Source organism: Bos javanicus, chromosome 19 (assembly GCF_032452875.1).
Source record: "Bos javanicus breed banteng chromosome 19, ARS-OSU_banteng_1.0, whole genome shotgun sequence".
NCBI classification, from domain to species: domain Eukaryota; kingdom Metazoa; phylum Chordata; class Mammalia; order Artiodactyla; family Bovidae; genus Bos; species Bos javanicus.
In genome coordinates, this window is record NC_083886.1 from 24,068,863 (window position 1) to 24,093,252 (window position 24,390).

Consider the following 24,390-nt stretch of genomic DNA (forward strand, 5'->3'; position numbering starts at 1 on the left):
GCAACTAAGTCCCAGTACTGCAACTACTGAGGCCACATACTCCAGAGCCCACAGGACATAACACGTCCACACGCAAGAGCCCACATGATGCAACACATCTGCTGTGTGCCACAGCTAAGACCCAGGAGCCGCGACTCCTGAGCCTGCATGATGCAACTCCTGAAGCCCACAGGCCCTAGAGCCTGTGCTCCACAAGAGAAGACACTGCACTGAGAGACTCACCCACCTCAACTAAAGAGGAGCCCTGGCTGCTGCAACTGAAGAAAGCCTACACAGCAACGAAGACCCAGCACAGCCAAACAGAAACAGAAACAACAGATGATGGAATTAGTAGACAAAGACCTACAGCGTTTATAATTATGCTTGAATATACAAGAAAAACACGAACATAATGAGGAGAGAAATAGTTGTTAAAGACCCAAATGAAACTTCTAGAGATAAAAATTTCAGTATCTGAAAATGTAAATATATTGATGGGATTTACAACATTTTAAAGCTTCAGAAGAAAATAATAAAGGCAAAATAAATACTTTTCCTGACAAACAAAAGCAGAGCATATTCACTGCCAGTAGACACTTACTACAAGCGATGTTAACGGACATTCTTCGAGCAGAAAGAAAATACCAGATGGAAACGTGGATCTACATAAAGTCATGAAGAACACCAGAAACAGTATGTGGGTAAAAACACATTTTTTCTCATTTTGTAATTTCTATAGAAGATTAAAGGACTGTTTAAAGCCCAAAGAGCAACAATGTATCACTGTGTTTATAATATAGGTACAGTTAACACTACAAAGAATGAGGGGAAAAATGAAAGTCAACTACTGTAAGGTTATCATACAATACGTAATGTAATAGACTAGTGGTCACAGAGTACAGTGGTCACTAGTGTACAGTACTAGTGGTCACTAGTGTACAGAGATGTACACTGTAAACCCTATAGCCACAGGGTCACAGAGTACAGTGGTCACTAGTGGTCACTAGTGTACAGTACTAGTGGTCACTAGTGTACAGAGATGTACACTGTAAACCCTATAGCCACCAAAAAACCCAAAGAACCGTAGCTAATACTCAAAGAGTGGAGATAAATTAAAATCATACCAAAATCCCCACTTAATCCAAAAGAAACTTGGAAAATTAGTTACTCAAGTTTTCCTGGGTCTCTTTTTACAGATTTATGTTATGAAACCTTTGTTTTTCTCATGTTTAAAAAAATAAGTTAAAAAGAAGGCAGGAAAAGAGGAAAAAAACCAGAACGAAGAACAGATGGCAGATTTAAACTCAACCATACTGATAGTTATCTCAAACGTAATTGGAGTGTTTAGACTACTCGTATGGCAAAGACTGTTCAAATGAATTTAAAAAGCAAGAACCAACTTAGTGCAATCTGTAAGAAGTTAACGTTAATTATAATGACACAGCTTAAAAGTTTAAAGATGGAAAAAGACATCCATGCACACACGAAACAAAGCTAAAGGGGTAGTACTGATGCCAGACAATGTAGACGTTAGAGCAGAGAATATTACAAGGAACAAAGGACATTTCATGATGATAAAGGAGTCAATTCATTAAGATATGATAATTCTAAACATACTGCCTACTTAATAACACAGCCTCAAAATATATGAAGCAAAAAAAAAAAAAAAGATGGACCTGTTGAAATACTAAGACTCAAAGAAAACAAAGCATATGATGATGCCCAAGGGTATGGACTCTATATACCTCGCCAGGGCGCCAACAGCGCTGCTTCTATCTACTGAGACGTCTATGTGCGCACCAGCTGCAAAGTTAATTTCTAACTGCAGCTCTATCTTCAGGTACATGATAACAACATTCCACCTGGCACACGCCTTGGTCATCACCCATACGCAGGTTTCTGAAGAAAAATGTGTCTCAGTGAGATGGCTCCCTACTCCCCTAAACCTGCTAATCTCCTGGTGACTCACTGGTTTTTCATCTGCAAGCCAAGTATGTTTGTCCAACTTTCACTAAATATTTAAGATACCAGAGCAGTCTGAATTTCAGACATCCTTTCATGCTCAAAAAAAAGTATAAATTTCTGGAAAAATGTCATGTGTCTTTGTATTATAAGCTTAGATGAGTTTAATAAAGTGAATGCTATCTCTGAAGCCAAAAATAAAAAGAGGAACCTGGAAGGGGAAATAAATCTACAACTTCCAACACTCTTCTTTCAGTAACTGACAGAAATAGGCAAAAGAAAAAAAAAAAGATATTAAAGGACTTGAACAACACAACTTACAGAACCTAAATGACATCTGTAAAACCCAACAACAGCAGAATACAGATTCTTTTTCAAGTACACAGGAGACAGTCACCATATAGGCTAAACCATAAAACAAGTCTACATTTGAAAAACTAAGATCATAAAGATCTGACCATAATAGAATTAACTAGACACCAATAACACAGAAGTATCTGGCTTCAGCAATACGTGAACCATGAAGTTCCGGATGTTCAAGCTGGTTTTAGAAAAGGCAGAGGAACCAGAGATCAAATCGCCAACATCCGCTGGATCATAGAAAAAGCAAAAGAGTTCCAGAAAAACATCTATTTCTGCTTTATTGACTATGCCAAAGCCTTTGACTGTGTGGATCACAATGAACTGTGGAAAATTCTGAAAGAGATGGGAATACCAGACCACCTGACCTGCCTCTTGAGAAATCTGTATGCAGGTCAGGAAGCAACAGTTAGAACTGGACATGGAACAACAGACTGGTTCCAAATAGGAAAAGGAGTACGTCAAGCCTGTATATTGTCACCCTGCTTATTTAACTTCTATGCAGAGTACATCATGAAAAACGCTGGATTGGAAGAAGCCCAAACTGGAATCAAGATTGCTGGGAGAAGTATCAATAACCTAGATATGCAGATGACACCACCCTTATGGCAGAAAGTGAAGAGGAACTAAAGAGCCTCTTGATGAAAGTGAAAGTGGAGAGTGAAAAAGTTGGCCTAAAGCTCAACATTCAGAAATCAAAGATCACGACATCCGGTCCCATCACTTCATGGGAAATAGATGGGGAAACAGTGTCAGACTTTATTTTTTTGGGCTCCAAAATCACTGCAGATGGTGACTGCAGCCATGAGATTAAAAGACACTTACTCCTTGGAAGGAAAGTTATGACCAACCTAGACAACATATTCAAAAACAGAGACATTACTTTGCCAAAAGTCCGTCTAGTCAAGGCTATGGTTTTTCCAGTGGTCATGTATGGATGTGAGAGTTGGACTGTGAAGAAGGCTGAGAGCCGAAGAATTGATGCTTTTGAACTGTGGTGTTGGAGAAGACTCTTGAGAGTCCCTTGGACTGCAAGGAGATCTAACCAGTCCATTCTGAAGGAGATCGGCCCTGGGATTTCTTTGGAGGGAATCATGCTAAAGCTGAAACTCCAGTACTTTGGCCACCTCATGCGAAGAGTTGACTCATTGGAAAAGACTCTGATGCTGGGAGGGATTGGGGGCAGGAGGAAAAGGGGACGACAGAGGATGAGATGGCTGGATGGCATCACCGACTCGATGGACCTGAGTCTGAGTGAACTCCGGGAGTTGGTGATGGACAGGGAGGCCTGGCGTGCTGCGATTCATGGGGCCGCAAGGAGTCGGACGTGACTGAGCAACTGAACTGAACTGAATCTGGAAAAACACCTCAATATTTGAAAATTAAACAGCATACTTCTAAGTATGGGTAAAATAAGAACTCACAAGGGAAATCAGAAAACATTTTTAACTGAATGAAAAGGGAAACCTATCAAAATTTGAGGGATGCAGCTAAAGCAGTGCTTAAAAGAAGATTTTTCAGCACTAAGTACGTCCATTAAAATGAAAGGTCCAAAATTGTCATTTAACCTTTACTTTGACAGACTAGAAAATGAAGAGCAAATTAAACCCAAAGTAAGCAAAAGAACAGAACCAATAAAATAGGAAAGAGAAAAAATAAAATTAAACAAAACCAAAAGCAATTTTTGAAAAAGATCAATTAAAAAAAGAGAATAAACTAAAAGTTTATTCCAAAAGATATACTCAAGGTTTTAAGGCAAGGAATGTTTGTCAGACAATTGTTGACGTGAAAGATCACATTGGCTGGAGTTATCATAGGCATCAGCCTTGAACAAACAGTATTCAGGACAGGCAGTACGAAGTGACCCCAGAGTGAGGTAACAGCCTGAACCAAGTCACAAAAGCAAAACTGAGCATCTGAGCAACAGACCTACAGCAGCAGCTGGGGGCCAGAATGGGCTAGATCTGGCAGTAAAGCAGACTTCAACAGGGTACCTGAGGCTTAGTAATAAGTTCTCTGACTGTATTTGGCCCTTGGAATCACAAGCTGCATGGTTTGTATTACAGAACACCCCAGTTCTGCTGTAGCTACCAGTGCTGTATTTCTGGTAGGGAATAAGTATGAATTCCGAGACAGCATCATGTTCCTTTAAGAACAGTAGCAGTTTCCGGGGATGAGTGGAAGCAAGAAGGAAATGACACTGAGTGATTCCATGTACCGTGTACCATGTACCATGGTTAAGAACTTCACACATGTTATGTCTTCATAAATGAGATAAATTCCATCACATAACCTGCACATCATAATACATGACCAACTTGGAATGTAATGTGGAAAAATAAAACTGATGTTAGGACAATGGGTTGCTGGTGTTTTATGGATTTTGTTAGTATTTAATTTCTTTTTATTATAAATGAAAACATAACTATTAGAGAACTTAATGATAACTTTTACTGTATCCTTTTAAACCATGATATAGTAGAGACCGATTTTTCTTCTATTTAAAACTAAATGTATGGCTGGGGTGGGGGCAGGGGAGACAAAGAGGCAGAGAGGGTTTTTTAGGGCATGAAAACTGCATGTTATTTTAGCAATGGATATGTGTTCTTATCGGCTTCCCAAGTGGCGCCAGTGCTAAAGAATCCATCTGCAATCCCTGAGTTGGGGAGATCCCCTGGAGGAGGGCATGGCAACCCACCCCAGTATTCTTGCCTGGAGAATTCCAAGGACAGAGGAGACTGGCGGGCTACAGTCCACGGGGCTGCCAAGGGCAAGACACAACTGAGTGACTGAGCACAAGTATTCCAATACATGTGTTCAATCCCAGAGAATATACACCACACCAAGAGTGAACCTAAGGTAAACTTGGGACTATGGATGGTCACAATGTGTCAATGCAGATTTTTCTGTGGTAAAAATGTACCACTCTGGTGAGGAACGCAGGCGCAGGGATTTTATGGGAAATCTTAGTACCTTCCTTTCGATTTTATTATAAATCTAGAACTGCTCTAAAAAAAAGTTTATTAAAAATAATGTAAAATAAAAATCAAAACAAAAAAGGACAGAGAAATACACCTACTGCTGGGCAAAGATGTTTGTTTCCTCTAAGTCATCTACACATGCTTAAAGGGACTCCCTGGTGAGAGGGAGAGAAGACAGGGAACTCGGCAAGAGTTCCTGTCGGTCCTCCAGAAGCTAAAGTTAGGTAAGTTGTACCTTACAGGTCAGGTGCTCGAACGTGGTACGTTGCTATTTTCCTTCTGTTATTTCTGGCACTTACCAGAGTCTTGTTTAAATGTTCCAGTCTTATTTCATAGCCACTACTAGGACTGAGGGCGTCCTGGCTCCAAGCCTGGGCGAGCACACTGCCCATACATAAAGCAAGAATGCTCCTAAAGCTGTAGCATCAGTAATGACAAGTGAGTCCCCCATTTTACAGATGTGGGAACTGAGGCCCACAGTGTGTGAGTGACTTAACTCAGATCCCAACCAGTAACGTAGCAGAGCTAGGACTGAACCTAGTTTGACTCCCAAACCATTATTCTAACAACTATATCACACTGCCCCCCTGACCTCTGGCTCTAACCTCTCACACATCTATTCCCTTGAACCCTGCCTTTTTCCCCTAGGGCCATTTGCCTCTCTGGTTTCGTCCTTCTCCCCCACCCAATATCCAGGATTCCAATGGGGCCAGCATCTTTGACTCCCTGCATCCAGTCCCTCATGACTCCCCACAGCCCTATGACAAAGCCCCCATCCTAAATCAGCACTAGAATCGATATACCTTCTCCAGCCCCTCGCTGAGTGCTTGAATAGCTGAGTCCTGGGAAGAGGCACTCACTCACAGCTGTCTTCACTCTCTTAAAGCCCTCAAAGTTCCTTCAACAACTGAATCACATCCTCACTGCTGTGCTCAAGTAAAACATCCTATGCCACTCACTCCAGCCCTGGCAAAACTGAAAAAAGCAAGATTTGTTACAGCTTCCCACTATACTTATCTACATTCACATCAATACCGACCTCTTTCTACTAGGTTCAGAGGATGCGTCCCTGCACCTATTCCTGCTGAGCAGACACCACTCCATCGCTTATCACGTCTCTGCTGCACTCAGAACACTGCTGGCTCCCTACTGTGCAACGACTCCCATCACTCCCATTTAAAATACCTGCCCTGACTTCTATCTCCCTCTAGGTGGCGTCTCGTGTCCCTCCTCCTCCAGCTGCTCTGGCAGACTGACAGTCCTTCGTGTCTCCACTCCCTCACTTCCCATAAGGCCTCACCCACTGCAATCTGGCATCTCTCCCCACTATTTCTGAAACAGCTCTTGCTAAGGTCACCAATGACGTCCTGACTGCCAAATCCAATGGCTACTTGTCAGGCCTTATCTGACTGTAACACTCTTAGGCAACTGACACTGTTAAGTGCCCGTCCCGATTCTTGACAGGCTTGGCGCCCGTGACCCGGCACTCGCCCAGTCTGGCCACACTGATGCTCAGTGTTCCCTAAGGTTTCAAACTCATCCCTCTGCTCTTCTCGCTCCTTCCGCTTTCCCCAGATAATCTTGCTCATCTTGAGCTTTCAACCATCGCCTTTATGCTGACAGGCTCTTAAACCTACATTTGCAATCCAGACATCTTCTCCAAGCTCCAGGGTGCAAAGTTATCTCTACCTAAACATCCTATAGGAACCTCTAAGTTCCCCCTAACCTCTTACTTTCTCATCTCATTTCTCTCCCTGGAGCTTCAAACCTGTAATACTTTTTTTCATCAAATCTAAGAGGTACCGCTAAGAGGGACAAAATACATACACTTATATATGGATATATTTACCTTGGAACTGAAGAAATGTGATTTCAGTAAGTGTCTGCTGGAACTTCTATCTGGATGTTTTTAGGAACATCAAACTTCTTATACCGTAAACTAAATCCATTTATCTTCTCTCCTAAACCCACTCTTCTCCCTGTAGTCTTCCAGTTGGTGGCTCCATCATCCATCCAGTCACCCATACCAAAAACTGAATGTTATTTTGACTTCCTTTCCCTCTGGCATGTCACCACGATGAAGCTCTGCTGACTTTTATCTACTAACTACTTATCAAATCTGTTCCCCCATCCCTCTACCTTCAGTGTTCTCATCATTTTTATCTGGCCTTCAGCAGAGCCCCCAAACCTCATCTTTCTTCCTACTCTTCTGAATCCATCTTCCTGACAGCTGCACGAGTAAACCACCTAACTCAGAAACCTGAACAGTCACCCCGTGCTCAGGACCCTTATGGGATTAATGAGGCGGTGATGACCTCCATCATCTAGTTCTTATCTGTTCCGCCTCCATCTCTTCCACAATTCTATTGCCCCAAACTTTTTATGGCCCCACAGACACTATGCTTGCTACCTCTTCATACCTCTGGCTGAAAGAAGGCCCTCCCTCACCTGTCTCTCACCTGTTATATCTTTTGGGAAGTATTTCTCCCTTTCCCAGACTGGGCTAGAGTCAAGACCACGAGGACTTTCACTGATCCCCAAATAACACGAGAGCTCTAAAAACATACGGTACTATAGTTCTCTTGACTATGCATGTCTCTCCAACTAGGCAGTGAGCTCGAGGAAGGCAGAGACTCTCACAGGCAGCGTGTGTGTATGCCTTGAACACAAGGAATGAATGAGTTACACAATTCCTGTCACCTGACTCTAGAGGACATAAACCAACCGAAGAAGACAGACACTTTTCCCCGCACTATACCCCCCCCAAATGTATCATGGGGAAGTTGAGATAAGGAGTATCATTAAAAAAAAATGTATCCTTAACAAAACTATTAAAAAACTCTACTAAAAAACTGAAAGCCTTCTTTATTACATATTTAAAGGGATAGGAAAGCCAGAAGGGAAGAAAATGCTACAGCTAAGAGTTACTCTAAGACAAGTCAGGAGGAGGTGATATTTTTTTTAACACACTGGGGCATTTTATCTCTATATATGTACTATATGCATTGAAAAAGAACCAGGTTATCCCCCCACATGTTTTTACATCTTGCTTCTTTGTGGTGCACGATGCCAGCTGAGTTGTCAGCACAATGAATCCAAACTGATGGGGCAAGAGCAGAATATACTGCCATTTTTCTAGATCTTTGAGTCGCACAGCAAATCTGGGGCTGATCACATCACGACAGTGTTTAATCTGCCTGTGAAGTTCACAGTTTTGCCTGCTCTGTGATCACTAGCAATTTCAAATTCACCAGTATCACGCTGCCTCATCACCACAGCTAGAAACTGGACAATCACTTTGAAACACAACCTGGTAAGAACCTAGACTTCCCTTTCTTTTTGGTATAACTGATGCTCTTGAGAGCAACAGCCAGGACACTCATGTGCACCATTTCTAGAATGGGAAAACAGCAGAAAGAGCAACGCGCCTTTTTAAACCTTGAAAAAAATGTAAGCACACACAGTTAAGTAATCTTCAGATTATTCCTTCTCAATTCCAGCTGCCTTCCAAAGGGGTGGAGCGGGGGGCTTTGGAAGCAACTAAAGAAGAAATAAACAAAGATAGCTTGTTATACTTGCTTTTTAACATGCATGCTACGTTAAAGGTCAAAAGATTAAATTTATGACCTGGATAACAAGCCAGGTTGGGGAAGACACAAAAATGGTGATTTTTGTCCAAATTTAAAAATCCCACTTCTACTCTCACCTTAACTTAGAAGCATTGCAACTACGCAGATGCAGGCTATAGAATTCCTACAGGGATTCTCAGGAAACCACTATGAATTGATCTGACACTCCAAGCTGCAGTATCATGAAGCATGGAGACTGTACCCTGAGCACAGCTGGGAAAAAAGAACAAAGCAGGGAAGGGTGGAAGGGATGAGCCAGAGAGAGGCCACGACTACTGTGTGTACCTTCGTGAAGGTGGTGGAGCCAGAGGCCATCAGAATTTGACGCACGCGGTTGTGGAAGCGCTGCATTGACTCATCATCCACACGCAGGAAACACTGAGCTGTCCGCTCTTTAGTCACCTAAATCACAAGCTCAAGGTTAACTACCTCTGGAAATGCCTGGGGAACAAGAAACAACTCTGACCACCACTAAGCCCTAGCCTCCCAGGAAGGCCCAGCTGATTGACGATGGAAAGTGTGCCGCGCCTCTCGCCCCACACCCGTGAGGATGGAGCTGGGCCTGCTCCTACCCCCGGGCCCACCCGAGACTGTACCTCGTTCTGTAGGTTCCAGACCCCGTCCTTGTGGGTGAACTCCTCGTAGCTGGTGCGGCACTTAGGCAGGATGCGGCACTCAAAACCACACATGTTGAACAGCAGGTTGGGATTGTCCTTACTGTACACGGACACGAAGCTGTTCTCCCACTGAACTGTAGTCACTGAGCGTGGCAGACGGTTCTTGATGTCCCAGAACACCGCCCGACCCCTGCCCACAGAGAACACAGGGTCACATCGGTCTCTTGGAAGAAGCTTCCCTTCAAAGGCCAGCCAGACTGATGACGTCCCGACAAAGCACACCATCCCACCCAGGACACCACCTCATCAACTCCTTTTAATCGCCCTCTGGGTCCCTCAGGCTGACACTCTTCCAGCTCCCACAGCCCCAGCTTAGACTCACAGGTTGACATCATGCTTCATGAGGCGCATGCGGGCGTCTCGGGGCCAGCACTTCTTGTTATTGTAGCCAACGATGTTTTCGTTGTTGGGGTCAGGGTGCTCTGTCAGGTAACGCTGGATCAGGTCCCGAGCCTCATCTGCTGTGAACCTACAGAGCAAGGTGAGTGGCTGAGGCCCAAGGACACTGGGATCTCATGAGGCCTATGGCTCCACAGGTGGAGGCCACTCCCAATCCCCATGCTACTCACAGGACTTCATCCCATTTCAGAGCGCCAACCCAGCAGCAAGTCAACTAAGGTACAATAGCTGCTTCAGAAGTTGGGCAAGGACCTCAACACGATGAGACTCCAGGCAAGCCCTCACCTGAAGAAAATATGGATGCGATCAATGTATCTGCAGAAGAGACGGATGGGGTGGGCAGCCTCGGTGGCTATGTCTTGGAAACTGAGAAAATCATTTGGCATCTGAGGTGGCCCGGCCATCTCACTGGCTCGGTGCAACCCCAACACAAGCAAGTCCATCACCAGGCCATAGTACTGTACAATGAAAGAGGCAAACTGCAGGCCTCTGATGATCCCGTATGAATTTGTATGGTTCATGTCCTAGAAAGAAAGACAATTCTTAACCACAGCCAAATCCCGGGGTTTTCAGGGCCCATCCTCTTCTGCCTTCCCCCTGCCATGGAAATCCAAACTCAGTGGGCCAGACCACCCCCCACTTCCCCCAATTCCTTGCCACCCTGCCCCAAGACACACCTTGTAATTGATAACGACGTTGTTTTTGGCTGTCATGTAGTCAGCTATATTATGGTCAACGATTAGACGCAGCAGCCTATTGAGCAAGGTCAAGTCAATCTTCTCATACATCTTCTCAAATCGTGACTCCAGCATGACATTGCACTCGCCCTCGCTTGTCTCCCACACATCCTGCAGGTTATTGATGCCTGAGGGGGGAAGAAACACAAAGCTCTGGCAGGTCAGAAGTTCCCTTTCAGGACTAGTGCCTACAGAGCCATCACACTCCTATCCAGATCATACGACCACTCCATTCATTCACTTGGATTGCTAGCAGAGTCAAACTGCTCAGTGTAACATCAACACCATTTCTTTGGTACCAGGCATCAAGAGAGTAAATTAATTATGCTATCTGGATGAGAATTTCAAGGTAGAAATTAAGGTATCTGCCTTCCTTAGAGGCAACCCCGGAAAAGTTTTACCTTGGCACCATTTGTAAACAAGCAGAGGAGGTGGTTCTGTGTCTGCAGGCTTGATCCAGGGTGGGAACAGGCGGCGCTTGTCAGCTTCGTACCACAGGTACTGGTCCAGGTAGGCATCAGTGATCTTCTCCAGTGGCTCCACATCATACACTGGCACCAGGTGGCTATAGAGGTCCATGAACTCAATGCCCACCTGTGGGACAAGGAAGCTGGCTCACACCAACCCACCAAACACCCTGGGTGCCATGAATGAATCACACAGCCAAAAGAAAACATGTGGGGCATCTCACTCACTTCTTTAAAGGCTCTCTGTGTAAGGAGGTGTCGCTTGATGCGGGACAGCGCCTCATGGGGGTTGTCATAGGCCTGCTCGATCAGACCTAGCTCCTCCCTCTGAGACTGGTTTAATCGAGACTTCACACTGACAAGGCAGAAGAAAAGGTGAATGAGGGCACTTCCCTGGTGGTCCAGTGATTAGGAATCCACCTGCCAAAGCAGGGGACATGGGTTCAATCCCTGGCCTGGCCAGGAATATTTCACATGCCGTGGGGGTAAACTAAACCCATGCACTGTTAACTTCTGAGCCCGAGCTCCAGAGCACATGCTCCACAAAAGAAACCACCGCAATGAGAAACCCACACACTGCAAGTAGAGTAGCCCGTTTGCTGCAACAAGGGAAGGCCCAAGGGCAACAATGAAGACCCAGTGCAGCCAAAAAACAAATTTAAAAAAGTGTGAATGGGAAAACCAAGAGGAAGCCATCCCCAGAAAGGCCTTCTCTGGACTCTAAAGATGATGCCACTCTGTGTCCATCACCTCCCTAAAGGGACCTGTCGACCCTACTCCTCCCTCACCTGTAAGCTTCCTTGAGCCGCTCCAAAGCCAAGATCAGCAACTTGGTGTCATGCTTGTAGGAGAGCGGGGGGAAGGGGATGGGTGAGAATCTACGGCTTTCCAGCCAATGCACAGTAGTGGTATACACCGCCACCGCTTCCTCCGCTGTGATGTAAGGACCGTCCTGCAAGGTGGATATGAGAATCAGCTTCCCACTGCAGCCTCATCCCACCAGGGCCAGGCATGGTTCCAACCCTGCAGTCTGCCCTCCTGCTCGCGCCCACGCCCCTAGCCCAGCCTACTCCGTCCAACCTTTAGGTAGTTGTGCTGCCGCTCCTGCTCTGCCTTCAGGTAGAGCCGAGTCAGGCGGCCCAGGTTCTTTTTGCACACAGTCTTGTCTACGGTGGCCCCGCGGCGGATGCGCTCTCGGTTGTAGTGGGCGGTGTTGGTCCACCAGTCAGCCTTGGCCTTCACGTACCGAAGAATCATATTCTCTATCGGTGTTGGCAGCCCAGGGACCTGAAGGTGCAAAAGGCACAATGAAAAAGTGACAGGGGGCTAAAGCAATCCAGGACCGGTAATACCCAGGCCCCTCTATGAGCCGGGGAGACCTCCCCACCTTCCAGGGAATGTTGGCCTTCCAGCAGCGCCAGGCCTCACTGAGGTGCTGCAGGATCGTCCGGGCCTTGTTCTGCTTGATCCCCTCAGGCATCATGTCCAGGATGTCATGCATCACAGCGGCCCGAAGCTCAAGGTCAAAATGTGACTCCACTCGCTGCTTTGTTACCGTCTTGGCCACCCCCTTTGAGTGTCGGCCTAGAAGTATAAGTGGTTAAAAGCAAGATTTGTTGTTCCTACTAAAGTCTCTACTTTCATATCCGTTGACAACCATGGTTACAGTGAAATCAGCAAGTATGAATAAAGCCCAGCACATGCAAGACACAATACGTCTGAAAAGATTCACAACGATGCTTCTGAGGCATTTCCATCCTACAGATGCTCGCTGGCCTTAAGGCCCCACAATGAAGCCCAAGAAAAGAGAATACTAGGTCAGACTCCTTAGGTACTGGGCCTTAGAGGTGATCCGACAGGAAGGGATGCTCAATCTCAAACAAGGACAAGGGAAGGATCAGGAGCACACGTGGCCTATTCTTGAATGGGAGAAGTCAGACATGGAGAAAACCACTCACCTTCAAACTGCCGGGCCAGGAGGTTGCCCAGCCATCGCTCCAGCAAAGGGGTGATTCCACGCATGAAAAACAGCCAGACCCGCCAGCCAGCAGCCCAGAAACCACAGCCAGGGCCCTTCCCTACAGGACCCTAGGATCCCAAGCCAAAGTCAAGAACACAAGTTAGTAATTCATTCAGACAACAACAGAACACTGGGCAGAGGTGGAGCAAAGGGCACAGGTATGGCAATAAAGGGGGGGAAAAGAGAAAACTCTTTTAAGATCTCAATATTTAAAATGGAGTAAATGAGGAAACCAGCAACTGAGATTTTCTATTTAGAACTAAAGGTGGGCTCTGGGGAGAAGTGTTGAGATCTACAGGACAGCAGTAATAACACTCAGAGCCTCTCTCCAAATAGGCCCTTGGAAAGAGCCCTGATCGATGTAAAATTAAGATGGATCTGAGAATATGAATGCACAAGGGCAGGGTCCTACCGTGTTAAAGCGATAATAGATAAGGTGCTTCAGGTCCTTGCACATACGAATCTGCCGCATCAGCTTGTATTTGTAGCGGTACATGCCCGTCAGCTGCCCCACGTGGGCGAAGATATACTGCAACCCATCTGCCAGCTGCAACACAGTGGCCCCAGTAGGCTTCAAGCTAGAGCCAGCTCCATGATCAGCCCAAGCTTCACCCAGCTTCCCTACAGGGGGCAGGGACTGGGGATTCCTAGCCTCACCTGGAAGGCATCCACATTGCCCAACCGATACTGCACATGACTGTCCACCACCAGCTTAGTTAGACGCAGAACTTCTCGACACAGATGGAAAGCATTTCCAAAACGAGATTTCTTCCTTTCCTGGAAAAAATGCCAAGGACAGAAACAACATTAGTCAGCAATGCTCTGGACTGGATACACACCATCCCAAGAGGCCAGGGCAAAACCAGCCCGTCTCTCAGCCCAGGACCCCCTTAAGGTCCAATGCAAGTACCTTGGTGGTGAGCGTCTTAACAGGTTTAAGGTTGAAGTTGTAATCCAGGTGCAGATAGTTGAGGTTCTTTCGGTGAATGAGAAGGTTGAGCATGTTGTAGCCCTGGCGGCAAACCTGTAGCCCCACCTCCACCCAATCCAGCTTGGTAGACTGGAAGAATTTGGTGGCTTTGAAGGATCGGAATAGATACCTGGGATGGGAATAAGGAGTAAGAGTGAATCTCCTGATCATCTCTGGAACAGAAGAAGGCTGAGCAGGGGCCCCAGGGCACCTCACCTCTTCTTTTGGGCTTTCGGGGGCCGGTGCTTCAGGGCATTGAGCACATAGTACTTAAGCAGCTTCTGGTAGGAGACCCTCACTTTCACAGGCTGCCCAGCAGGACAATGCTCCCGATACCTGAAAAAACACACCCATTAGAGCTTGGCCCACCTCTCCCTCCAGCTGCCCTGCTAAAGGCTATATGCCCACCCAGCTGGAGTCTTTAATCCTATACATCCGCTACTCTCCCCAGGTAGAAGCCTTACCAGTTCTTGACAAGGGGGATGTCTAGGGCCCGGCGAGTGCGACCAGAGCGTAGGTTGAAGGGCCGGGGGGCCCAGAGCAGGGCGATGCCATTGGCTGTATTGTCTGTGTAGAGGGGTGTGTCCTTCAGAAAGGGCTCCACAAATTCTGGGAGCTCAAACTCCTCATCGTCATCTGGCAATGGTTCCTGGCTCTGAAAGAAGAACCCCCATGGGTTTAGCTCCTGCTGAACTGGGCAGAGACCTGGGATGAGAGAGAAACTCTCTGGGGCCAAACACAGTGGCTCCATCTGCTATGGAAACTGGGCTGCCTGACAAGAGAAGCCCTGAAGAACGAGGGCAAAGGAGGCCAAGGGAGCAGAAAACAGGGCAGGGCCAACTGGGCGAGTGAGCAGCACTCCTCTCACCCCAACTGGCTCTCCACCAAAGGCCTCCCAGAGGAGCCCCCAACACAGGGAGAGGTAAACGTGCAACCACCTCCTGTCCAAGCTCCAAAAACTGGGCCTGGGGAAGGAGATCTGTTTATGTTAAGAACATGACGGAACATGAATCAACACCAAAAACACTGTGCCAAGTGTAAGAAGCCAGCCACAAAAGACTACATACTGTACAACACTATTTATATGACATGTCCAAAACAGGCAAATCTATAGAGACAGAAAGCAGATTAGCAATTGCCTAGACATGGAAAATTCAAGAGAAATAGACAGTGACTACCATGGGTGCAGGGTTTCTCTCTGAGGAAAGGAGAATGTCCTAATAACTGTGGTGATGGTTACACAGCTCTGTGAATAAACTAAAACCACCGAATCATACACTTTAAATGGGTGAATTGTGTGTAGTGAATTACAGCTCAAAAAAAAGGATTTAAAAACACACTGGAGAGACTTCTCCAGTGGATAAGACTTTGCACTTCCAATGCAAGGGACACAGGTGTGATCCCTGACCAGAGAACTAGATCCCGCATGCCACAACTAAGGCCTGGTGCAGCCAAATAAATAATAAAATATTTTGAAAAATAAAAAATTTTTCTGGAAACAGACCAGAATAAGATTCGAGTCCCAGACGAGAAACAATAAAGCCCAGATGGGTAATCACAGAAACCAAGATAATGTGAATAACTTGGTTTGAGCCAAGTGCCAAACTCTCACACGACAGTTCCCCTCTTACAGCTCGAGGGGAACACTTAAGGATGGAAATCATGTCTCCCTCTAGGTGAACTTTTATCTAGTCATGCTTCTGCCCAGTCAGGAAATTTATCTTGAAGAGCTGAGAATGTCCCTTCCTCTCACCTTGACAGAGTGTCTATGGGAAATTGGGTTGATCAAAGGATCAAAGTAGAAAGCTGGCAAATCAGGATCCTCAGTTTTGATGAACACAACATTAGGAGTGTGGTACCTGAAATGAAACGAGAGTCAGCCAAGGCGCTCCTCCCGGCCCACCCCAAACGCCAGCCACCCCTCTCGCCCAGCTGGGCTCCAGCTCTCTCACCAGGTGAGGTGGACATGGTGCGGCAGGTTGTTGTACAGGTAAGGAAACGCAATCTTGTACTCGGTGCGGATAGGCTGCCGGATGATGATCTTGTTGATGTCATTGAATTCATTCCAGTCTTCATCCCTAGGGCACAGAATCAAGGGTGAGCAGCGGAGTTGGGCAGTCTGGAAACTATAATGGGATCTAAAGGATCAAGATTAGATTTTACAATGGCTGCTTCATGTTGATGTTGGGCAGAAACCAACAAAATTCTGTAAAGCAATTCTTCAATTAAAAAATACATTTCAAAAAAAAAAAATACATTTCAAATTTATTTAATTTAAAAACACTCTACTCTCTCCAACTTACTGTAGGTTGATGTCTCGGACAAGAGGCTCAAATTTGGGGCCTCCTGGAATAGCCATATTAAGTGCCTTGGATGTAAAAAAGGCCTTCAGATCAAACAGATAGAAGTAATTGTCATCAACCAAGTCTGTCAAGAGCTGATTGGCCAGGCGGTAGAGAGTGGACATCATAGGCAATGTGAACTGCCAGCGCTGGTAAGTGGAACCATTTACATACCTAGGGAAAAAAGAGAGGCCCATATAAGTTCAAGTAGGTGCACCAGCTAGCCAGGGCATGCTACCTACTGGTCTCCCAGGACCCCCTCTGGAGTTCCAAACCCTCACAGGAGTGGTAACTCCAACTATCACTCACTTCCGGCTATCCCTTAATGGCTGGTGGTCATAGAACCAGTCCAACACAGGGGCATCCTCCTCAGGGTCCAGCTCTAGCTGAATGGCTTCCAGTGGCTCAACATCTAGAATATTGTCAGCATAGTCCAAAGGTGGCTCCTCATCATCAAAAGGGGGGAAACGCATCCTCTTGAAATGCCTCCTGTCTCTTTTTTCCCGACGCATCATAATCCACATTGACCTGGAAGTCGACAATGTCACGCAACAGTTTCTGCATAATGTCCCCTCAACCGCCACCACCACACCCCACATTCCAGCCCCTCTCACCCCCACTGGGAGATGTAGACAGGTTCAATGACCCAGGGGATCTCATTGACAAAGGAAATGGCTCCGGTGATGTGGTACAGCACAGGCACATCCCGAATCTGCTCCCAAGGCATAGGCATGTTCTCCAGGAGCTTGAGGACTGCATGCGGCATGTACTTGAGGGCCCTGTAACAACAGGAAGAGAGAGGATTAGAAATGACAAGGTGTTCTGCTACCTAAGCCATGCAGAGAAGTAACAAGGTATCACATTCCACAGAAAACCCGCCTTACAGTCTAACTCCTAAATATAGTACCCAGGCCCTCTGTGACCAGGAACTCTGCCTCCCCACCTCCAACAGTGCCACTTCTTTTTCTTAAACATCACTGTCCCACAACACTGGGTTTCAGTCCCTCTAAATCACCAGCTATCTCCCTAAAAACAGCTTTTAGGCTATCTCACATTCTATTCTCTCTGTGAAGTGAAGTCGCTCAGTCGTGTGCAACTGTTTGCGATCCCATGGACTGTAGCCTACTACGCTCCTCTGTCCATGGGATTTTCCAGGCAAGGATACTGGAGTGGGTTGCCATTTCCTTCTCCAGAGGATCTTCCTGACCCAAGGATCAAACCCAGGTCTTCCGCACTGTAGGCAGACGCTTTACTGTCTGAGCCTAAATAAGAAAATACTCACACTTTATTTTAATCATTTGTCTGTTATGTCAGTAGGCCATAAGCTCCAGAAAGACTGTTCCTTCCTTATCATTGCTATATCCCTGGCACCTAGCACAGTTCTCAAATACTTTTGAAATAAATACAACTTCCATTGCTGTCTTGGACTAGTTCATTAAATGGCTAACACTTTTGTGTAAAAATAAAAAAGGATCTGCTAAGGTATTTATACCTGTACTCACCCACCTTGGGAAAACAAAAGGACACAAAGACCTCAGGATGGAACTACCCTCAAACCTGAAGACTCTTGTCACTTAGGAATTACAGGCAACAAGAATGTACAGGTGTCCTGCTCGGGGCTTTAATTCACTCAAAGATAAAGATGTCTTATCATAATATCAACAGGACAAATTAAAAACTCCAGGCCCAGATCAGGGAAAAGAAACATAACAACAAAGAACATAACTGAGAACATCTTACATTGTTGGTAGTAACATAATTGTTACAGTCACTAAGGAGAACAATATGGAGGTTCCTTAAATAACTAAAAAACAGAGCTACCATATGAGCCAGCAATCCTACTCCTGGGTATATATACAGAGAAAACCATAATTTGAAAACAAACATGAACTCCAATGTTCACTGCAGTACTACTTACAACAGCCAGAACATGAAAACAACCTGAATGCAGATCAACAGATGAATGGATAAAAAAGATACAGTACATATACATTCTGTCCAGTTCAGTCGCTCAGTCGTGTCCGACTCTTTGCGACCCCATGAATTGCAGCACACCAGGCCTCGGAGAAGGCAATGGCACCCCACTCCAGTACTCTTGCCTGGAAAATCCCATGGACGGAGGAGCCTGGTAGGCTGCAGTCCATGGGGTGGCTAGGAGTCGACGACTGAGTGACTTCACTTTCACTTTTCACTTTCATGCATTGGAGAAGGAAATGGCAACCCACTCCAGTGTTCTTGCCTGGAGAATCCCAGGGACAGGGGAGCCTGGTGGACTGCCGTCTATGGGGTGGAAGAGAGTCGGAAACGACTGATGCGACTTAGCAGCAGCAGCAGTAGGCCTCCCTATCCATCACCAACTCCCAAAATTCACTCAAACTCACTTCCATTGAGTCAGTGATGCCATCCAGCCATCTCATCCTCTGTCGTCCCCTTCTCCTCCTGCCCCCAATCCCTCCCAGCATCAGAGTCTTTTCCAATGAGTCAGCTCTTCATTCCAATGAGTCAGCTCTTCACATCAGGTGCCCAAAGTACAGGAGTTTCAGCTTTAGCATCATTCCTTCCAAAGAACACCCAGGACTGATCTCCTTTAGGATGGACTGGGTGGATCTCCTTGCAGTCCAAGGGACTCTCAAGAGTCTTCTCCAACACCACAGTTCAAAAGCATCAATTCTTCAGCGCTCAGCTTTCTTCACAGTCCAACTCTCACATCCATACATGACCACTGGAAAACACATAGCCTTGACTAGACGGACCTTTGTTGGCAAAGTAATGTTTCTGTTTTTGAATATGCTATCTAGGTTGGTCATAACTGTCTTTCCAAGGAGTAAGCATCTTTTAATTTCATGGCTGCAGTCACCATCTGCAGTGATTTTGGAGCCCAGAAAAATAAAGTCTGATGCTGTTTCCCCATCTATTTCCCATGAAGTGATGGGACCGGATGCCATGATCTTTGTTTTCTGAATGTTGAGCTTTAAGCCAACTTTTTCACTTTCCTCTTTCACTTTCATTAAGAGGCTTTTGAGTTCCTCTTCACTTTCTGCCATAAGGGTGGTGTCATCTGCATATCTGAGGTTATTGATATTTCTCCCGGCAATCTTGATTCCAGCTTGGGCTTCTTCCAGCCCAGCGTTTCTCATGATGTACTCTGCACAGAAGTTAAATAAGCAGGGTGACAATATACAGGCTTGACGTACTCCTTTTCCTATTTGGAACCAGTCTGTTGTTCCATGTCTAATTCTAACTGTTGCTTCCTGACCTGCATATAGGTTTCTCAAGAGGCAGGTCAGATGGTCTGGTATGCCCATCTCTTTCAGAATTTTCCGGTTTGTGGTGATCCACACAGTCAAAGGCTTTGGCATAGTCAATAAAACAGAAATAGATATTTTTCTGGAACTCTCTTGCTTTTTCGATGATCCAGTGGATGTTGGCAATTTGATCTCTGGTTCCTCTGCCTTTTCTAAAACCAGCTTGAACATCTGGAATTTCATGGTTCACGCATTGCTGAAGTCTGGCTTGGAGAATTTTGAGCATTACTTTACTAGCGTGTGAGATGAGTGCAATTGTGTGGTAGTTTGACCATTCTTTGGCATTGCCTTTCTTTGGGATTGGAATGAAAACTGACCTTTTCCAGTCCTGTGGCCACTGCTGAGTTTTCCAAATTTGCTGGCTTATTGAGTGCAGCACTTTCACAGCATCATCTTTCAGTATGCTATGTATGTATCATATTTCAATATGATATGTACATCATAATGTACATATACATTAGTACAATGGAATATCACTCAGCTATAAAAAAGGAAATAATGCATTTATAGCAATACAGATGGACCTAGAGATTATCACACTGAGTGAAGTCAGACAAAGGAGAAATATTGTATGACATCCCTATATGTGGAATTTAACAACAAATAGAATCAACATTGCCAGGAGAAATATCAATAACCTCAGATATGCAGATGATACCACCCTTATGGCAGAAAACAAAGAAGAACTAATAAGCCTCTTGATGAAAGTAAAACAGGAGAGTGAAAAAGTTGGCTTAAAACTCAACATTCAGAAAACTAAGATTACGACATCCAGTCCATCACTTCATGGTAAATAGATGGGGAAAGAATGGAAACAGTGAGAGATTTTATTTTCTTGGGCTCCAAAATCACTGCAGATGGTGACTTCAGCCATGAAATTAAAAGATGCTTGCTCCTTGGAAGAAAAGCTATGACCAACCTAGACAGCACATTCAAAAGCAGAGACATTACTTTGCCAACAAAGGTCCATCTAGTCAAAGCTATAGTTTTTCCAGTAGTCATGTATGGATGTGAGAGTTGGACCATAAAGAAAGCTGAGCGCTGAAGAATTGATGCTTTTGAACCGTGGTGTTGGAGAAGACTCTTGAGAGTCCCTTGGACTGCAAGGAGATCCAACTAGTCAATCCTAAAGGAAATCAGTCCTGAATATTCATTGGTGCTGAAGCTGAAACTCCAGTACTGTGGTCACCTGATGTGAAGAACGGACTCATTAGAAAAGACCCTGATGCTAAAAAAAATTGATGGCAGAAGAAGAAAGGGATGACAGAGGATGAGATGGTTGGATGGCATCACCGACTCGATGGACTTGAGTTTGAGCAATCTCTGCAAGTTGGTGATGGACAGGGAAGCCTGGTGTGCTGCAGTCCATGGGGTCACGACTGAGTGACTGAACTGAACAACAAATGACACAAATGACCTTTATTTAAAATGGATAACCACCCAGATGAGCTGTCTGAGAACATTAAAAGTCCCAAAATGACAGCAGCTCTCCAGGACTGAAACATAAGAGACAGGGAGAAGGAAAAGGGACCAAATGCCAAATGAAATAATTCCAGGATGGTCTTACCCCAAGTACACCCTTTTATCATGCCGAAACTTCCTGTTGGTCATGTCTCCGTGGTCTCGGATGATCTTCCTGACATGTTCTGGAGGCATGTCTTCCTTCTGCGCATCCACAAATCCAAACTTCCGCTTTTCGGCATAGCGCTTGGCCTGCAATTGTTGCCATTTCCGGGCTGCAAAGACACCTCAGTTTAAAGACCTGCACATCATTTGCTTCATCTCTCCCCACCTCTCACCCTAAACTGAGTTTTCGTCAGGATGCAGGACAGAGGGTGGGCATCCAGAAGGAACACTCCCTGCCAATTCTCTTGTCAACTTGCTCTGCTTTACTTTTTAAAATTTTTGCCAGCCATTTATCATTGCCTAGTACTTTTGGTACAACTAATGAAGCCTTTTTTTTTTTTTTTTAAACTATGTCTCTTTGCAATTTAAACCCTGTAAGGCAATGGGGTTTTGTCTGCATCACTATTGCATTCCCATTGTCTGGATCAATGCCTACAAGTAATAGGCACTTAAAAAAAAAAAAGGATGGTTTTAGAAACTCGATTAGATGAAAAAATTAATAGGGGCTAATAAGTGCACTAACACCTAATGTTTTGACACCTAACAAAACAGGGGAAGGGGTCAAACCCGCTGCGCGCACGCGCACACTGGCACACCCGCCCCCAGGCGCCTCTACCACCCGCTTTCTTCACCTTTCTCCTGCAGCTTCTCCTCCGACATGTAGTCTGGCAGCGGGGCTAAAGGGCCAGGCACCGGGTTACCCGGCCCTCGGTAAGGAAATACTCCGGCCATGCCCGGAGAATCTGGGAAGCAGCAGAAGAAAAAAAATTAACGAACAGGGCCCAGGCCCTCAAGAGAGGCCGCAGAAACACGTCGAAACCCCCCGCCTGCAGTTCCGCCTCGCTCAGAGTGCGCCGGCCCAGTCCGTCTGGCCGCTCAGCCCCACTGGCCGCTCAGCCCCAACCTAACCTCGCCTCCCGCAGCCTGGCCCTTACAGTCCGCCACGCACCCCTACAGCCCCTCACACAGGCGGCCGCTTTTCAACAAGGCAATGGCGGCAAGCCTACGTCCGCTCCTCGTTCCCAAAGCCAGGAAGTACGCAACCCAGGTTCAGCAGCTGGCCCAATAGGCGCCAAAGTACTCAGACGGTTTGGCGAACTCACCAAATAAGAGTTGGAATTTGGGCAGGAAGGGGCGGGACCAAGGACCGAAGTGTTGAGCGCGAGGGGGTGTGGTCGGAATGGCTGCAAGCCCCTCCTTCCGCTTTTTTAGAACAGTTTCTAGAGCCTCAGCTGCGACTGGCCTGAAAGTGAAAGTGTTAGTTGCTCTGCTGTGTCGACTTCTTTTAAGCTCCACGGACTGTAACCCGCCAGGCACTTCTGTTCATGGGATTCTCCAGGCAAAAATACTGGAGTGGGTTGCCATTCCCTTCTCCAGGGGCTCTTCCTGACCCAGGGATCGAACCCGGCCTCCTGTATTGCAGGCAGATTCTTTACTGTCAGAGCTACCGGGGAAGCAACTTTGCGACTCGCCTGGGGCCACTGGAAACCCAAGCTTCCAGAATTTTAATAAATTTGTCGAAATTTGGGGCTGCCCAGGTGGCTCAGTGGTAAAGAATCCGCCTGCCAATGCAGGATTGGCAGGAGACACGGGTTTGATCCGTCGGTTGGGAAGATCCGCTGGAGGAGGAAATGGCAACGCACTCCAGTATTCTTACCTGGAGAATCCCATAGTCAGAGAAGCCTGACGGGCTACAGGAGTCAGACACGACTGAACACGCATGCACGTGGGAATTTGCACTTTACTCTGTGTCTAGGCTTCTGTATTTAGACTTGACGTGCAGTATTAGCTCCGAGTCAGTCAGTCTTTTGTTCATGCGTTCAGTCGTTAATTCAGCCATCATTTATTGAAGGCTCACTAATGTATCAGGGGTTGGGGAGAGGGGAAAGCCAACCGCAAGGAGCTCAACAAGCTGCCCTGAGGTAGACAAGAACCCAAGCTCTTGTGATGCTCTGTGATAGGAATTCGGGGGCAGGGTATTTAACCCTTTGTTGTCAAAGAGGAGTTAGTCAATGAACCGTCAAAAATAAAAGAGGTGGTGGGGAACTACATTGCAGAAAATTTTCTCCCCCTCCCTCTTCATTCCTATTTTCTGTCTCTGGCAACCCTATGGAGTGTATAATGAATACCCTATAACTGCTTCTTAACTCTTTAGTTACGTCTTTCTGCTTGAATTGCCCTACAATCTCCTTTCCTTCGTTTTACATTTCATCCCTCTTGCTCCATTTTTGGTAACAGTGTTGAATCTGACTTGGATCAGTTTGTTCAAACACAAGTTTATTGTGGGGGATGTAGAGGACTTGTAATCCTTACAGCTTCTTCATCTAGATGGGAATTTAGGACTCACAGGAGAAAGTGACACCTATGCAAAGGAGAGTCCAGGCCATTGCAGGCTGGTGTGGAGGTTTATGTAGTTCAAAGAAGAGAGGAAGAGAGGAGCAGTATTAGAGATGTGCTGGAGATGGGTGATATAAGGGATTTGAGGAGGTGAAGAAAGAGGAAGGAAAAAGGAATCCCAGGTGGTGGTAAATGCTAAGGTTAGAGTTTGGAAAGAAAAAAATATGGCATGTTCTGAAAGCAACCAACAAATCAACCTGGCTGCAGTAGAAAGTCCAGTATCATCTTTATTATGTTCATCACTGTCAGTGTCCTGAAGTTCTTAGCACTTGTATAAGGTTCACTGTGTGCCAGGCATTATTCTAAAACCTGCTAAAATTCTAATATCATCTGTTTTAGTTAATGGTATTGTACCAATGTTCGCTTCCTAGTTTCGATTGTCCTCCTACTGTTATGTCCTGTTGCTATGCAAGAAGTTCTCAAGCAGGTGAAGGGTACACAGGGACTCACTGTACTATTTTCTAAATGGCATTATTGAGAAATAATTTGCATTCCATAAAGTTCACCTGTTTAAAGTATACAATCCAATGGCTTTTAAT

The 24,390-nt window shown here is 45.8% G+C and overlaps 1 protein-coding gene across 2 annotated transcripts in view; it reads right to left on the reverse strand.

Annotated features, from left to right (window-relative positions):
• Window positions 1–22,513, reverse strand: part of PRPF8 (pre-mRNA processing factor 8) — a 32,800-nt gene extending 10,287 nt beyond the window's left edge. The window contains exons 1-24 of one of the 2 annotated variants that reach the window (XM_061390610.1): window positions 22,404–22,513; window positions 22,087–22,197; window positions 21,396–21,564; window positions 17,138–17,302; window positions 16,833–17,051; window positions 16,485–16,697; window positions 16,134–16,259; window positions 15,935–16,040; window positions 14,646–14,836; window positions 14,398–14,517; window positions 14,122–14,311; window positions 13,869–13,988; window positions 13,624–13,758; window positions 13,150–13,279; window positions 12,579–12,775; window positions 12,272–12,478; window positions 11,980–12,143; window positions 11,420–11,546; window positions 11,126–11,318; window positions 10,665–10,852; window positions 10,273–10,511; window positions 9,911–10,057; window positions 9,508–9,718; window positions 9,197–9,313 (exon numbers count right to left, since the gene is read on the reverse strand). In XM_061390610.1, the coding sequence (XP_061246594.1) occupies window positions 9,197–9,313; window positions 9,508–9,718; window positions 9,911–10,057; window positions 10,273–10,511; window positions 10,665–10,852; window positions 11,126–11,318; window positions 11,420–11,546; window positions 11,980–12,143; window positions 12,272–12,478; window positions 12,579–12,775; window positions 13,150–13,279; window positions 13,624–13,758; window positions 13,869–13,988; window positions 14,122–14,311; window positions 14,398–14,517; window positions 14,646–14,836; window positions 15,935–16,040; window positions 16,134–16,259; window positions 16,485–16,697; window positions 16,833–17,051; window positions 17,138–17,302; window positions 21,396–21,564; window positions 22,087–22,186 (3,774 nt within the window). In that variant the 5' untranslated portion in view covers window positions 22,187–22,197; window positions 22,404–22,513. Of the gene's footprint in view, window positions 1–9,196; window positions 9,314–9,507; window positions 9,719–9,910; window positions 10,058–10,272; window positions 10,512–10,664; window positions 10,853–11,125; window positions 11,319–11,419; window positions 11,547–11,979; window positions 12,144–12,271; window positions 12,479–12,578; window positions 12,776–13,149; window positions 13,280–13,623; window positions 13,759–13,868; window positions 13,989–14,121; window positions 14,312–14,397; window positions 14,518–14,645; window positions 14,837–15,934; window positions 16,041–16,133; window positions 16,260–16,484; window positions 16,698–16,832; window positions 17,052–17,137; window positions 17,303–21,395; window positions 21,565–22,086; window positions 22,198–22,389 lie in introns of both variants that reach the window. The other variant, XM_061390611.1, reaches the window with a different exon arrangement.
• Window positions 22,514–24,390: the final 1,877 nt, after the last annotated feature.